General features: G+C 39.7%; 1 protein-coding gene and 1 long non-coding RNA gene across 2 annotated transcripts in view; one reads left to right on the plus strand and one right to left on the minus strand.

Annotated features, from left to right (window-relative positions):
• Nucleotides 1-834: 834 nt before the first annotated feature.
• On the minus strand, nucleotides 835-7,174 carry gdf3 (growth differentiation factor 3). The gene is made up of 2 exons (XM_057852992.1): nucleotides 6,681-7,174; nucleotides 835-1,764 (listed from the first exon to the last, which is right to left on the minus strand). The coding sequence occupies exons 1-2, from the start codon at nucleotides 6,955-6,957 to the stop codon at nucleotides 932-934; spliced, it is 1,110 nt and encodes a 369-aa protein (XP_057708975.1). The 5' UTR covers nucleotides 6,958-7,174; the 3' UTR covers nucleotides 835-931.
• A 3,795-nt stretch (nucleotides 7,175-10,969) lies between these two features.
• Nucleotides 10,970-16,739, plus strand: part of LOC130927502 (uncharacterized) — a 53,242-nt gene continuing 47,472 nt past the window's right edge. Inside the window, exon 1 of the long non-coding RNA XR_009066444.1 lies at nucleotides 10,970-11,033. This is a non-coding gene — a long non-coding RNA (uncharacterized LOC130927502). The remainder of the gene's footprint in view (nucleotides 11,034-16,739) is intronic.

The raw sequence follows: 16,739 nt of genomic DNA on the forward strand, positions 1-16,739 counted from the left end.
GTAGTTTGAACGATGTGCTAATGCTAGCGACCGCATGCTAATCATTTGTTATTACTGTGTTAGCAGCTAATCATCGCTGATTTAAGTTGATGCAAACCTGTTTGTTATTGCTACGAATTTGATTTGTTTCATTTCTATTTTTAGTTTCACTCTTAAAGTGATGGTTGAATAAAGTCAGCAATTTATACCAATGTCTTCTGCATCATCATTCAGGAGTTTAGCTTCTGTATAGCCAAGATTGAGCCTTAGCGTCTCGGTGATGATAGTGCAGTCATATTCCCGCCCGATGCAGTTATCTCCACCTTGCAATGACTGCAAGTCGCTTTGTTGTAATTTTTCCTCATGAAGTGAAGACACACTTTCGAGCGTTTGAACCTACGTGCAGTCATTGTTATGTTTACGGCTGCAATGCTCGTGCTAATCCATCGTAACCGTTCATTTTCACCCTCTTTCCTGGTGTACTCAAACTTAGGAGCGAGTGGTTCTTGGCGCCATGCTAGTTTGATGCGTCTAGACAACAAGACACGTCACGACGCAATATGAGTCTTTAGGAATCGTTAAAGGGATCGTTAAAACTTTTTCATTATGATGTCGAGGCCTCGAAACACTTGGAACCGGTTCGGAATTGGAATCGGATTTCGATTACCATCCGAGGTCTTATGACAATCTTATGAAGCCACTGTCAAAAAAGTGTTACCTATAATAAGCCGCAGGTTTTAAAATGAGGGGAAAAAGTAGCGGCTTATAGTCCGAAAATTACAGTAGGTTTGAAAACTCCCACCTCATCCATGACATAAACCACACAACAAGTAGGTCAGCAATTTCAATCTGAACTTTATTGGCATTATTAAAAAAAAACACACACACAAAAAATGGGTAGTTAAAAAAAATGGTGGGGCTCTAGCTACTCCAAGAAACTATAGGGCTTCAGTCATCTGCAGCCGCACTCGTCCACCACCATGTCCTGGTAGTGTCGTAGCACGACGTTGTCATTGTTGTCGTAATAGAGCATGGAGATGGGCGAGAAGCGGACAGGTACGCAGCAGGGCTGAGGGGTGGTCCCCGGGTCCAGCGAGTGGACCAGAGTCTGCAAGATGGCGTGGTTGGTGCTGTTCAAGCTGTCGCTGAGTGGAAAGGGGCACTCGCCGTGGCAGTAGTTTGCCATGTAGCCTTGAGGTGCAATGATCCAGTCCTGCCAGCCAACGTCTTTGAAGTCCACGTAGAGGCGGCGGGCCTTGCAGATGTTGCTGGGCGACATCGGGGGCATGACGTGGGCAGTACTCCTCCGCTGCCGGGAACGGCACTGTTGCGGGTGAAGCGAGACTGCCACCAGGGAGGCCCGCGCAGATGGCAGCGCGCACGACCGGTCCGGGTCGGCGTCCATAGGCCGCAGTTCCAGAATCAAACCATAATTGCGGGTCGATTGGCGCCAGGACTCGGCCAGCGAGGTGATATCCAAGGTGACGGACGCATCTCCCGGGCCCGGCCTGACCGACTGGGACAGGAGAAGGCGGCGGTTGGCCCGAGGGTCGGCACCTTTCAATGTGGGCCGGACTACTTTGTACAGAATAGCACTGAAGGTGGGACTGCTTCGTAGGAAGGTCGCTGCCCTCCCAGGGCCCTTAGGCCAAAATCTCCAGATGAAGTTGATGTGCAGCTGAGCCAGAGATAAGACTTCCAATGACTCCAGGACTGCTAGATTGAAAAAGAGATGCTGTTCCAAACAGCCTGGGCACGCCACGCCAGAACCCAGAACTACACCACCTGCAAGCATACACACACACAAAATCAGACAAATGCACAAATTATTGTAAATGGACACATAAGCACAAGAATAAACACACCGTTTTTTGTTTTTTTTTGGGGGGGGGGGCTATAAAGAAATACCAGAAAGGCGTCAAATGACCCCGATACCAAACGGACTACTGGGCTTTGCCAAACAATAGACCACTCAATGAAGTAATCAAGCACGCCACCCCCCACACACTTCTGTGGAGTCGCTGCCTATGTGTGAAGGAGGGGTTTTACTCTGGATAGCTGCAATTAGCATCTTAAATATAAGAGAGACTGGTGGACTTCTTGGTGGGTCTTGCAAAGGAATTGGCTCACTCTCATTTGGGCGCAAATAAAGCGCAGAATGAAAAATTGCTTCGGCAACGACCTCCAACACCTGGCCCCGGACAAAGGGCGAAGTATCATATGCCATCACATAAAAAATGTTTTGTTTTTTATTACACCTTCCCTTGTACTGTAGGCAAACTGCAGCTTTTGGAATTGTAAAAAGGTTGTCCGCCCGATTGCCTGCCTGAGCGGTCCACTATCCAACAAAGCCTAGGCAGCCCTCCCCCACAGTCAAGATGCTAATTGGAGCAATCCAACCCTGTGGTTTTGCTAGTGTGAATGGGAATTACTAATGAGGACCTCAATGCTCACAAAAGATATGCTGATTAGGGTCAGATATCCCATCTCTGGATTTGTATCAACTGATCCACCCTTGGACGTTCTAGTGTTAACGAGGTGCTGGGGGTGTGACCGCACCCGGACCGAGGCTTCTAAGGTGCCCGGTTTGCGGGGGCGATGTGGGTGTGATTTGGCAAGGGGAGGGTCAAACAGAAAGGTAAGATGATACTCAGAGCTGTGATATAGTGTTTTAAGTGTTAAACTCATCGGCGGAGTTTGACTTTGTAGCAGGGTAGGGGCAAAACATGTTGATGACCCTGAAATGCAATAAAATTAACTTACAAGATATATGCTGCGATAGTAGCTTAGTCCATACTCATACATACAGGCATCCCAGCTGTGCTTTACAACTTTTATAGACAACATTTTACCAGCAAAGTCTTGATTTTAAATTCCTATTAAATTAACCCTTTATTTAACTCATTGGCTGCCATTGACAGCCAATGAAATGGTCTTTCTGTTAGGAATTGCATTATAATACACAGGCGTTTTTATTTCCAATACAAAAACACACACAGTAGGTGAAGTAGAATGCTGCCTTTGTAGTATACTAGTAGTATTACGCAGTGTTGTTAATAACGGCGTTAGAATATAACGGTGTTACTAACGGCGTTATTTTTTTTCAGTAGTGAGTAATGTAGTTAATTACTTTTCTCATCTTGGCAACGCCGTTACCGTTACTGAGGCGGGAAAGGCGTACGTTACTATACGTTACTATGTTGGTTGAATGACGCGAGAAAAGTCTGAGAGAGACGGACTCACGGAGACGAGAGAGCAGAGTTCCAAATGCGATGCTAGGTGGCTCTATTAATACTTGACCGTAGCCGATAGCCTACAAACTACGCCCACATGATGCTACGGTAGATATGACATAATATAGAACTAGATGCAAATGACAGACACGGTGGCATTAGCAACATGTATAAAGAACTGGATGCGTTAGTAAACAGCTGCCATCTTAAAGTGCATGTGACACGAAAAAGCATGTTTATTTCATAATACACGCGGTATTTTATGCCCCTGAATGATGTGGGCCGCTTGGATGTGTGTGGAAGCGATCGCTATTTTTATTTAGTTTTTTGAATCCCGCGCCATGAAAATGAGGGACTTCCGGCTTCGGTCTTGCATTGAGGAGGAGGGCGCTGTGACGTGTACGGTAGAAGACGTCCTCTTCACGCTACAGTGTACTGTTGTGTATGAGGACGAAGGATTCAGCTGATTTTGCGGATTATTATGTTTATTTTTCGCATCACGCCAGCCAAACGGCTGCAGAAAAATCATTCTGTATGAGGGAGAGGCGTATGCGGCCTTTTGGAGTTTCAAAAGGTTCCCATTCACCGTGGATATTTACTGTGGGACCATTGGACTTAGCAGCAGCACGTTAGCTGCACAACAACTCCAGCCACCCTCCTCCGGGGAACGAACTGTAAATTGCTCCCCGCCGGGCGGTTTGCCGATCCACGAAGACAATCGACAACTGGGTCGTCATGTCAAATAATCCAGGATAGTTATGTGTGATTTTCCGCTTTGAAGACTTTGAAACATCACTCGGTTCGGGTTAGCATGCCGGCTAGCTGTCACGCCTTCTGGTTTGTTTACATTCTCCGAAGTCGGGGAAGGGAAATGACATATGTCCGATTTAGGTGTCATAAAATATCGTTCGGGAGGTGCGACAGGAAAGTTGAAGTCGACAGTTTTGACCATTATGGAGTAATTTTGCCATGTCGTCCTGAATAAATGCATTTTTATTATTTCATATTCCATTCAGCACAAGACTGTTATTTGTCATGACCATGCCATTTACTTAGCAATTGGGGAAAATACTTGGATAAAAAGAATATCCTGTAAAAATATTGAAGTAAAGAGACAGAAACAATGACATTTTGCCGCTCTCTTCGTCGCGCTTTCCTCGTTGTGAATAGTTCCCCCTCGATGAGCTGACTGGTCCTTCTCAAGCCATTTATATAGCTATTGGGGAAAAATACTTGGATAAAAAGAATATCCTGTAAAAATATTGGAGTAGAGAGACTGAAACAATGACATTTTGCGGCTTTCTTCGTCGCGTTTTCCTCGTTCTGAATAATTCCCCCTAAATGGGCTGAATAGGAAAATCGATGAGCCCAGTCTACCGCTGACGTCATCCACCTGTTGGGGACGCTAAAGCCCTATAACGGTAGGCGTGGCTAACCGGCAGATTAAAAGGCTAATTTCTCGTCATCTGTGCTTTGCTAAATTGTTGTATATAGTCGAATTGTCTCAAAATATGATTCTAATTCACATAATAATGCCATTTAAGACTTTTTTTCTCCTGTCGTATGCTCTCATCTTAAAGCAGTAGACCTCTCAGAAAGGCTCTGTTGTAGAGAAACTTCCTAGCGAACCAAAGTAACTTTTTATCTAAAATACTCCTAAATCGGCAAAGTCTTGACTTAAATCTTTGATTAAATGATGAAACAGTTTGGAACTAATTCAATAACGGGAGCCATTTTAACAACTTTAACAGGTGATTCACAACATTGAATGGCTTCCAAACATAGCAAAGTTCCTATCTAGTTATTGCAATATCCGCAATACCCCTGTGTCTAGTTAAGTTTAGGGTAAAGAATTGGGCTAGGGCCAATTGTCCCAAAAATCCTTTAAACTTCACATTGTGTGACCTGTTTTTTTTGTTTGTTTGTTTGTTTGTTTGTTTTTTATTTAATTAATTTATTTATTTTTAGAAAAAAAGAAGAAGAAAAAAAGTGAAAATTATCCCCTGTTACTTTGCCAAGTAACTTATTACTCTTACATTCCTGTAACTGAGTTACTAACGCAATTACTTTTTGGGAGAAGTAATTTGTAACTGTAATTAATTATTTTTTAAAGTAAGATTTACAACACTGGTACTACGTAAACTATCCAGCATGCGTGTGTACTGTGCACGCCTTGTATGGAGAAAACCTGCGAGCATGACAAATTTGGACAGAAACGGCTGTTTTTTGGGACGGGAAAAACTAAAAAAGATCCTCAGCACCCCTTGCCGTGACTCGTGAGTGACTTCCAGCACCCCTAAATTCACTGGCACTTTAAGTTCTAATAAAGAAAAAATAAGTTGAATGAAATAGAAGACATATCATCCAAATACTTTATTTGTCATTATTTTTATTTTGTGAAGAAACCGTAATCGACATTGGAAAACTGGGTTTGAGAGAAAATAAATGGGATTTTCTTGTTCGGAAAAATCGAACAGCCCTACACTGGGGGAAAAATGGTGGATTTACTTGATAAAATCATTGTGACAATTTGCACTTACTTCTATTAAGTAAATTTTACTGCTTGTGCAAGGAGTACTTAACTTAACTTTACTTAATAAATTAATTTTTACTTAATTTTAAGATTTACTCAATAAATTAAATAAATTGTACTTAACCCTTAAATACCTGCAACATGAGGCAATTATCAAAGAATCCCAAAATTTGAAAAATAAGGTCCTAATGAAACCTTGTTCAAGTTTGTAAAAAGAAAAGTCAAAATGAATAGGTGTAATAAGCGCTCTAATATTGGTAACCCATGTTAAATCCTGTTTTGTTTTGTTTTTTTTGTCTCATGGAACATGAAGATGCATGTGTTGACTTGCATCCAGCATTTTTTTTTTTTTTTTTTTTTCCAAAAAGAAACGTCAAAATTCTGAATTAGTCTCAAAATCATGAAATTTTAGGTGCATCAAATGTGATTCATTTGGCAATAGAGGATTAAAAAAATTTACTGCTGCAATATTAAGTTCAGTTCACAAGCAGTCAAATTTACTTAACAAACGTAAGAGCAAATTGCTACAATGATTTTATCAAGTAAATCCACCAGTTATTTTTTTCAGTGTAGTATAAAAACTTATGCAACCAACTGATAATGTCCTTCTACTGCAAGACAAAGAATCGACGGTGGCTGAACGTTGTGAAGTGCGCTGCCTCCCTCTAGCGGTTGGCGTCTTAAGTGCACTCGTCTAAAATTCTGCTCTTGTGGGGGAGGGGGGGGGGGCTGAATTGTTCATATACTAGTAGATTTAAACAGTGCATCGAAATAGGCACATTTATCTTAAAAAAAACAACAACACAGTATTAACAAATAAACATTTTCCAAAACATACATGCACACGCACACAAAACACACGCCCACAAAGCGGCGAGGTCACACACGTGGGTTGCAAACACAAAAAGACGCTTAATCAAGGCCTGGAACTTTACCTTGATCCTGCACGTATCTGATAATGTTTCCCCGGACGCCGTACTCCGCAATCGTGCACGGCTCGCCCTCGTTGGTCTGATCGCTCTCCGTCTTCCGGAACCTCTTCAAGAGGGCCGGTGGAATCTCTTTCCCCCGTGATCTTTGCCCGGAGATGCCCTCGGCGGTGGCCGGCCGCTCGGCGAGGCCCAGGGCGCTGAGAATGAGTCGCTCCTGGGGGACAGCGTCTACGCCGACCGCGACCAGGATGAAGATCCTCAGGAACACGAGCTCATCCATGTTCTTCTAGTTGTCCGTGACGACTTCTTTCGGCTGTGCGCGTCAATGTTTGATCTAAGTGTCGCGACCTCCCGGTGTGATAGATAAAGTTGGTGAAGGAGGGGGGCAGGGAACTTTGGAAGCATGTCGACTACAAACAATCTTGTTTTTCTTCGGTTTTTATTTGTTCCCTGATTTAACAAATAATTACGGCCAAGCTGTTCTTCAACGCCTGTTAAAGCATGGCATGATGTGAAATTTAAAAAAAATGATAATTCATTCAAGTTATTTTAATTCAGTTTTATTTTTTTATTTTTTTTACCTGTAGCAATTTAAGGAGAGGAGAGTAGACTATGGGCATGCTGAAAATTACATTTTCTAACATTTAGCGCCACACAGTGTTTAAAATGTGTGAATTTTATTATTTTTTTTCTCTCTCTCATTTACAGCATTATTTAGCAACTTAAAATATTTATTTTTAAATAATAAGTATTAGACCTGAATGTTTGAATCCAGAACGAAATATTTAATTGAAATCTTAAATATATATCTTAAACTTAAGTATATATCTTAAATCCAGGGGTGAAAGTGGCTATAATTTCTTGCTGGAACTCCCCGATGCGAAGGTCGCCACGGAGCCAGAAATTTGATTTCTTTTTTTTTTTCTTTTTTTTTTTTTGGGGGGGGGGGGCAAACCTGTTAAACTACTGAAATGCAAACAAAACTGTTTTAGCAGTTATTTCTATAACACATAAAAAAACATGTTCATTCAAAATTGTATTTTTTCAATGATTTGCAAAATAAAAGTTAACAAAAACAGCAATAACCCCAACCCCCAGCTCATTTTCATTTTCCCTCATTTCCTCACATACTAAATGCCAAATCTCAATTTTGACTACTTACATACAACATATGTATATTAAAATTGAAGTTAATGTAAACATTTACTTCTTTATTTTTAAATAAAGATATAAGTAAGATACATTCAGAAAAATAAGTACAAATGACTTATATAATGCAGAGTGAAATGGAATATATTTTGAAGATCGCTCAAACATTGACTTTTTTAAATCATAGGGAAATGAATAAGTAGCCTAACATAAATGAACAAATTTAAGTCCAAAGTGCACATTGACAGCTAAGATATTTTGAACCTCCCCATCAGAGCAAAGACAACTAGATAAATAAGCCTCCTCAAGTCGTTGCTCTTAAAGATTTGATCCATTTTATGCTGCATTGCCCTTTTTTGTCGCATCAATTGAACCAATCAGAGCTAACTATCTCAGCTGATCACGTCAGTATGACAGCTAATTGAAAGTATAAATGAGTCCAGGCATTTTGCTTTGCTGCGTGCATTCACACATTGACTTGACTCATCATCGTCAGACTCAGATACAGTGCCCTCCATAATTATTGGCACCCCTGAAAAAGATGTGTTTTTTGGTTTCTAATATAGAATTTTTTTAAATTCAAATAATATGGGACCTTAATGGAAAAAAAGAGAAAAATCCAACCTTTAATACAAGTGCATTCATTTAGCGGGGGGAAAAATCCCACATGAGGAAAAAAATATTTGACATCAAATAATGTGTGTCACAATTATTAGCACTCCTGGTGTTAATACTTTGTACAACCCCCTTTTGCCAACAAAACAAGGTCTGGGGGCTCAGATTGCCATGGAAGGAGCTTGATTTTGTGTCTGGTGAACCATTTCTGTGTAGATTTGGCCAAATGTTTATGGTCATTATCTTGCTGAAAGACCCAGTGATGACCCATCTTCAGCTTTCAGGCAGAGGGCAACAGATTTTGATTTAAAATGTCCTGGTATTTCAAAGCATTCATGATGCCATGCACCCTAACAAGGTTCCCAGGGCCTTTGGAAACGAAACAGCCCCACAGCATCACTGACCCACCCCCATACTTCACAGTGGGTATGAGGTGCTTTTCAGCATGCGCCAGACCCACTTAGAGTGTTTGTTGCCAAAAAGCTCAATCTTGGTCTCACACAAAAAAACACACGGTCCCAGGCTTTAACTGGGACCGTGTGCTTTGATCAGATGAGGTGTGCCAATAATTATGGAGGGCACTGTAACTGCAGCAGCTGGGGAAACCACCATGCCGTTCGTGGAATAAAATAATAAATATTGGTGGAAAAGGATTACGCTACACAAGCACTTTATTATGCTTGTTGTTAACACTTGTGTATGTAAATCTGATGTTGGTAGATTGTTTTCTTCTTGGAGATGAAATGCATGTGTAGCGGCTTAGCAATTTTTTTTTTTAACATAGCGTTTTGACAGTTGCCGTCATATTTTCGGAATCAAAGCACCGTGTGCCGGAACAGCATTCCGGCCCTGAATCTTATACCGGAACTGCGTTCTGGGCCTGAATCTTATACCAGAACTACGTTCCTGACTGTTCTGGCCCACTTTCACCCCTGCTTAAATCTAAATCTTAAACATATATCTCAAATATATACTGTATATTAAATGTAAATCCTAAATATATATCTCAAATGTAAATCTTAAATTTATATCCGAAATAAAAATACTAATTAAAAAAAAAAAAAAAATTAGTCTGAAAATGGGTAAAACTGAATATTTAGCAAAAAGAAAATTCACAATTTTTTGTGCATAAAATTGCAAACAAATGAAGTTAAAATATTGTTTTACATAAATAAATGAAGTTGGCCACTCTGTGCTAAATTGAGCTTATCTTGGTTGTGATTTTCTGACATTTTCTCTGTTTGTTTCAATAGTGTAAATATGTATTTTTTTTTAAAAATTCAATACAGCTATAGTTATTTTGTTGCTTAGAAATCAAGCGATTATACAGTACGTGTGTATTGACTCATTTTGCTCACGGAAGGGGAGTGTTGAACTTTAGTTGCGGCTTTAAAAGTTGTTTTTGAAAACCTCTAACGACCTTTTAATTTGTTGTAGCCGGCTTTTTACATTGTCGTGCTTAAGCGTTATTATCAAGTGACAAAACACAACATTTTGGGAATACAATTCACTTTGGCTACGTTCATACTACAGGTCTTAATGCACGAATCAGATTTTTTCGTGTTTTTCCGACTCGAGTGAGGCATTAACTTGACGGTCTGAACGTGACAAGTCGCATAGAACTGGACCATTTCAAATCCGATCTGGGTCACTTTCGTATGTGGTTCAAATCCAATCTGGGCCACATTTTTCCAGACTGTCGCGGCGGTCTGTACTGTCCACTCTCCCAAATCAGATTTCATGCATCAATTACGTCATCATATAGCGAGAGAGACGCTTACCGTAGCGGTGCAGCTGTGCGTTATTAGCGCCTAGCTTGCAGTGAACACGGCTTTTGGGGAAGGGCTGGGCTTGACAACAGTCTTAAAAAATAAAAATGGGTTGAGGATAAGCCTGAGAATGCTCAGTTTTCTCTCTGCTCCAAGTGAGCAATATTTCAACATTGCCTACACGGCCGAGGTCGGGGCAAACTGCCCGTATGTGTGTGTGACGTGCACGGACCGTGCGTGCATGCTATCGATCCATATAAACTTTGAATATAAGCCTAAACGGGGATTATTTATGTCTGTTATTTGTGTCCTCCTTTTGAAAAGCAAAATATGATATCCCTGGAATGACGGATGACGTGTGTCATTTGTTTTGATGCTTCTGCGCATGCGGGTCGTCTTGCTCAGCGCGTATCGGACTGCGAATTAGTGCGCATGCGTAATACTTGAATGGTCTCAATGGACAAAGGCAGTCTGAACGGGCATGCCAAAAAAAACAGATATGACAAAAAATCGGATTTGTGCATTAAGACCTGTAGTATGAACGTAGCCTTTGTCCTGTCATGCCTTAAGTTAAGTTTTGTTAGGATTTTGCCCTAGTGTTACTTGGCCATGTGATTACTCATTGATTTCACCTGTTGTGGCCTGCTCCTTGTGTCTTGACCAATCTGCTCCCTCTTGTATCAACCACCTGTGTCCCATTGTCTCGTTACACCATGACTTTATTTAAGTTCCCCTTGTGCTCGCTGTCTTGTTCTGTCAGTCAATCCAAGCGTCTTTTAGAGTGTCTATTCCGTGTCCAAGCCCTCATGTTGTTTCTTCCAAAGTAAGTTTTTGATTCTTATTTTTTTGTCTGACGCGCACTGCTTTTGTTTTCACTGTTTTTTCAGTCTTTGATTATTTAAGTATTTTTGAGTTCCCGCACAACTTGCCCTGCCTATTGTTTTCCTGCGTGTGACAGGTTTATTATATTTTATTTATTCAAACTTATTTAAACAATCACAAACAAACAATAGAAAACACACCACAAAAATACAACGCTGTAATTACAGTTCAAGAAATAATACAGCGAAAAAAATATGCAATAATAAACGAGGCACACAGTACTACACGTTGCAGAAATACTTTGACATATCACATAAGGCACTTCAAATTTCACATTAAAAAAAATCACATCACTTAAGGTCAATTAAACTGAGATACTGCAATGTACAAATACTGTGCTGTTTTCGTTATTTATATGCTGAAGATTATGAGAAACTAAAATCACGCATGACACTCACTTTTTTTTTTTTACTTCTGCTTCACAAAACAATTGACAGTTATTGACAGACATACACAGATGTAGTCAATACGAGTGACAGCATCAATACAAAATAATAGTAAGCAAAATAATATACACAGTGCAATATGTCAAAATGTTATGGATTTTTTTAACTAAAGGCTTTAGGGGGAAAAACAATCTCGTCAATTTACTATTTAAAATTTGCTAATTTAAGTGTCTAATGCAGTTCTGATTGGGAAAAAATGCACAAACGTGTTTTAGAGAACATTTATTTGTGAATAAAAAAACAAATTTCTAAAAAAAAATTAAAAAATTATCACTTGGGTCAGTCTAGTCACAAAATGTCTTTTAAATTCATATTACAGAGGCGAGTACATGACACGTCTGAGTTGGTTTTTAACCATCTTTATTCTTGAACAATGCAGATCAACATACATACTGTACATACATCGACTCACACATATATGGCGGAAAACTGACTTGAAGTTCCGTTCCAAGACCCCCAATTTGGCCAAATTTCAAAATTGTCCTATATACATGTGTGATACATCATTGGAAAGCTTAAAATCTCAATTTTCTGGGGGAAGAAAATTTTTAAACAAGAGGGCATTTTTGAAACAAAACAAAAAAAATTTAAACAGCAAAACCCTAACTGGAGGTGAGAGCACCCAAGAGCAGAATTAAAGACGCCACGATTTTAACGAGATATTATTGCGTACTTACCTCTTTTTGCTCCAAAAACTCCATGTAGCACAGAGTGTCAAGACACAGCTGTGAATGGCCACAGCCGAGTTTTGGGGGGATTTCATGGGTGAAACATGGTAATATAACAAGGGTTGCAGTGCAGAAATCGCAGACATCAAGAAGTGGTCGAGCTTTTAATTTTCATATATTTACCCTTTTAACACCCCCCCCCACACACACACACACACATTTTTCTTTGTTTGGATCGATTATTCATCATCTAAAATATTGGAAATGTGACAGTAACGAAAAAAATGCAATTAAGCGATAGTTATGAGGTAGATATCCGTGACTTTTTTACAGACACTGTTTTTTTTCATTTTGACATAATTTGTTTAAAAGTTTAAAATATGTGAGTGAATAATTTGTCTTTTTTTTTTTAACTAAATACAAGAAAACAACTAATGATTCTAAGCTAAAAATGACACATTTTGAAGAATAAATACAATTAATTACCTTAGTTTTATGGCTGGGTTAAAACAAAAGGGGTTGTGTGACGACTGTAAACAGTTGTTTCCAGAGTAAAACGAACAAATTAAAAATAGTTCAGGGTCTTAATGCGCCATGAATCTGCTATGGCTACATATAGACATATTGTTCAATCAAACACAACAGTTGTTTTGGCTTAAAATACAGCAGTTTCTTTTAAAGAGGGGTGCAAGAGCAGAAACCGCTTTTTCAGTCTTGTCTGTGTTTTCCGCCATATACATACATACCAAAGGTGTAGGTTTGCATAGGGACGGTAGGTACATAGCACGACCAACTTTTTGGATGCTCAAATTGTCCCCACCAACTTTTAAGCAACCTTATTTGCATTATACAATGAGTTCAGTTATATAGGTCATTTAGATTATTTCCCCATATGTTGTAAGGATAGAATTGACCTTACCATTATTCAGTGAATTATTTTCATTATGTTCAGACTCAAATTTACCCCCTTTCACTTGCTGAATGTGCCGGTCCACTTCCCCCACCTCCACCGCTCAAACCCACGTTTGATTGGCTGATGATGACTAGACCCACCCAACCCCCCTCCGTCACACACGCACACCAAAACAAAACCACCAGAAATCCTTGTCAACATGCTACCTCCTCCGCCCCCTTCGAAGATGGAAAAAAAGACATCAATGTTCTGGAGGTGGGGAACACGCCACTAATTTTGCTACTTAAAGTCCAACCAGCATTGGCAAGAGTTGGCAAGTTCACACAGTTTAATGTCATGCTTACCTGCAAAACTCGGAATAGGAAGCTGCTTGGAGAGAAATGTCCTCCTTTTAATTAAACTGAGAAATGTCGTGAACTCTGCTGGAAACTATAGAACCAGAAAACGTGAGCAACAAGCTGCTTAGAGAGAGCGGTCCCAAAGCAAAGCAAAGCAACCCCAAAACATCAGGGAACCTCTGCCATGTTTGACGAATGGGACTGTGTTCTTTTCTTTGAAGGACTTGTTTTTTTTCCCCTATAAACTCTATGTTGATGCCTTTTCCCAAAAAGCTCTATTTTTGTCTCCTATAACCAGACAACATTCTTCCAAAACATTTTTGGCTTTCTCATGAAAGTTTTGGCAAACTCCAGCCTGGCTTTATTATGTCTCTGGGTCAGAAGTGGGGTAATCCTTGGTATCCTACCGTAGAGTTCCTTTTTATTGGGATGCCGACAGATAGTACAGGTTGATACTGTTGTACCCTCGGACTGCACGACAGCTTGAACTTGTTTGGATGTTAGTCGAGGTTCTTTATCCACCATCCGCACAATCTTTCGTCAATTTTTCTTTTCAGTCCACATCCAGGGAGGTTAGCCCGTTTTTTCATTGCAAGCAAAACAAACATATTACTACCAAAGCATTTGTAATTGCAATCATTTTCTGGGAGGAATTGAGCATTATCTGATGAAATTGCAGGGGAGCCAACACTATTGGCCAGCAGTGTAGGTTAATATGTAGTTCCATGTATAGATTAAGTAGTTCTCCGGTGAATATGAAATTTGGCCAAGATAATCAACAAATCAATAGGATATATAGCATCAGACTTGAGCAGATTGCTTTACTAGAAAAACCCAATACAGTACATTCTCGTGACACGCAGCGGTGTCTACAGTTATGACGTCATGTTTGATGTAGTTCTCCAACAAATACGCAAGGGGTCACTAAAGGATTTTAACATTTAAAAATCAGTTCTTCAAGGTTGTCCAATTTCTTTTTTAATTGCAACATAATATCTTGACATATTTTGCACAATTCAAACACAAAAGCATGTCTCTTTTTTTTTTTTTTTTTTTTTTTTTTTTTTTTTAATTAAAAAAATGGTGAAAATATAAATTTAAATCTACTTTGCAAATGCCCTGAAGGCCTTTCCAGCCTTGTGGAGGTCAAAAATGTTGTCTCTTTTGTCTTTTGACAGCTATTTGGTCTTACCCACCAAAATGGTGAAACTGGATTGTTGTCAAAGTGGCTTTACAAGATTAACTGTAAACTGTATGAGTGAGCGGCAAGCGCTTTGAATTTATTAGATGCTGAAAACACTATTTTTTTATTATTTTTTTTTTTAATCATGGAGAACTAACTCAGATAAAATCTTGAAAAAAAAATAATGAATTAGTTCAAGAGTGCAACTCTTTAGCATTCAGAAACACTGAAAGAAAAGAATAAAAACATTGTGGTGGTCAGTAAATGTTACTTTTATAGAGCAAGTGCAGGGAAATGTATATGGAATCACTCTATTCTGAGGGGGGGGGGAAATATGGAATCATGAGAAAGAAATAACAATCAAAACACATCTCAAGTATTTAGTAGCACCACCTCTGGCTTTTATGACAGCTTGCAGTCTGAGGAATGGACTTGATGATGATCCCAGCATCATCACCTTGTCCAATGCAGATTCTTGACTCCTGACAAGGTGATGATGCTGGAACTTTCATTTGGTGCTGTTCCAGTGAGATTTACAAAGATGACTGCTTGAAGAAGACATCCAAATTCCCTCAGTCCTTGATGATATGGGGCTGCATGTCATGCAAAGGCACTGGGGAAATGGCTGTGGTTAAATCTTCAATAACTGCAGAAGTTTACATTGAAATTTTAGACTGCTTTCTTATCCCTTCAATTGAAAATGTCATTTTCACAAGATGACAATGCATCATGCCCAGTGTTTTTAATAACGACGTTAGTATATAACGGCGTTACTAACGGCGTTATTTTCTTTGGTGAGTAATCTAATTAATGACTTATCTTGGCAACGCGGTTACCATTACTGAGGCGGGAAAGGCGTGCGTTACTATGTTGGTTGACTGACGCGAGAAAAGTCTGAGAAAGACGGACTCACGGAGGCGACAGAGCAGAGCAGGAGTGGGGAGGAAGCAAGGGAGAGTGACGGCGTTGCAAATGCGATGCTACTATGCTAGGTGGCTCCAATAATACCTGACTGTAGCCGATAGCCTACAAACTACGCCCACATGATACGGTAGATATCACATATATACAGAACTAGATGCAAATGCCAGACACGGCTGCATTAGCAACATATAAATAATAAAGAACTAAATGCGTTAGTAAACAGCCGCCATCTTAAAGCAGTAAACTTCTCAAGAAGGTTCTGTTGTAGAGAACCTTCCTAGCGGACCTGAGTAACTTTTTTTTTTTATCTAAAATGCTCCTAAATCGGCAAAATCTTGACTTTATCTTTAAATGATGAAATAGTTTGAAAACTTACACATGTCAAAAGTGGACAGAAGAGAACTAATGCAATAACGGGAGCAATTTTAACAACTTAAACGGTTGATTCACAACATTAAATGACTTCCACACATAGCAAAGGTTACTATCTAGTTATTGCAATATCCGCAATACCCCTGTGTCTAGTTTAGTTTAGGGTAAAGAATTTGGATGGGGCCAATTGTCCCAAAAAACCCTTTAAACTTCACATTGTGTGACCTGTTTTTTTTTTTTTTTTTTTAAACTGAATTTCTAACGCAATTACTTTTTGGAAGAAGTAATTTGTAACTGTAATGAATTCCTTTTTTAAAGTAAGGTTAACAACACTGATCATGCCACACAGCTCCAACTGTTCAAGCATTCCTTGGAGAAAGACTCATCCGGTCAATGTCATGGCTTGCAAATAGCCCAGATCTCAACCCTATTGAAAACTGTGGTGGAAATTGAAAAATATGGTCCACAGCAAGGCTCAGACCTGCAAGGAGGATCTGGCAACTGCAATCCAAGAGAGCTGGCACCAAATTGATGAAGAATACTCAAGTCCATGCCTCAGAGACTGCAAGCTGTCATAAAAGCCAGAGGTGGTGCTACTAAATACTAGAGATGTGTTTTGATTATCATTTCTTTGTTTCTCATGATTCCATATTTTTTTTTCCTCAGAATGGAGTGATTCCATATACACTAACTGGCCACTTTGTTAGGTACACCTGTCCAACTGCTCGTTAACACTTAATTTCTAATAAGCCAATCACATGGCGGCAACTCAGTGCATTTAGGCATGTAGACATGGTTTAAGG

This window comes from Corythoichthys intestinalis, chromosome 12 (genome assembly GCF_030265065.1).
Source record: "Corythoichthys intestinalis isolate RoL2023-P3 chromosome 12, ASM3026506v1, whole genome shotgun sequence".
NCBI lineage: Eukaryota > Metazoa > Chordata > Actinopteri > Syngnathiformes > Syngnathidae > Corythoichthys > Corythoichthys intestinalis.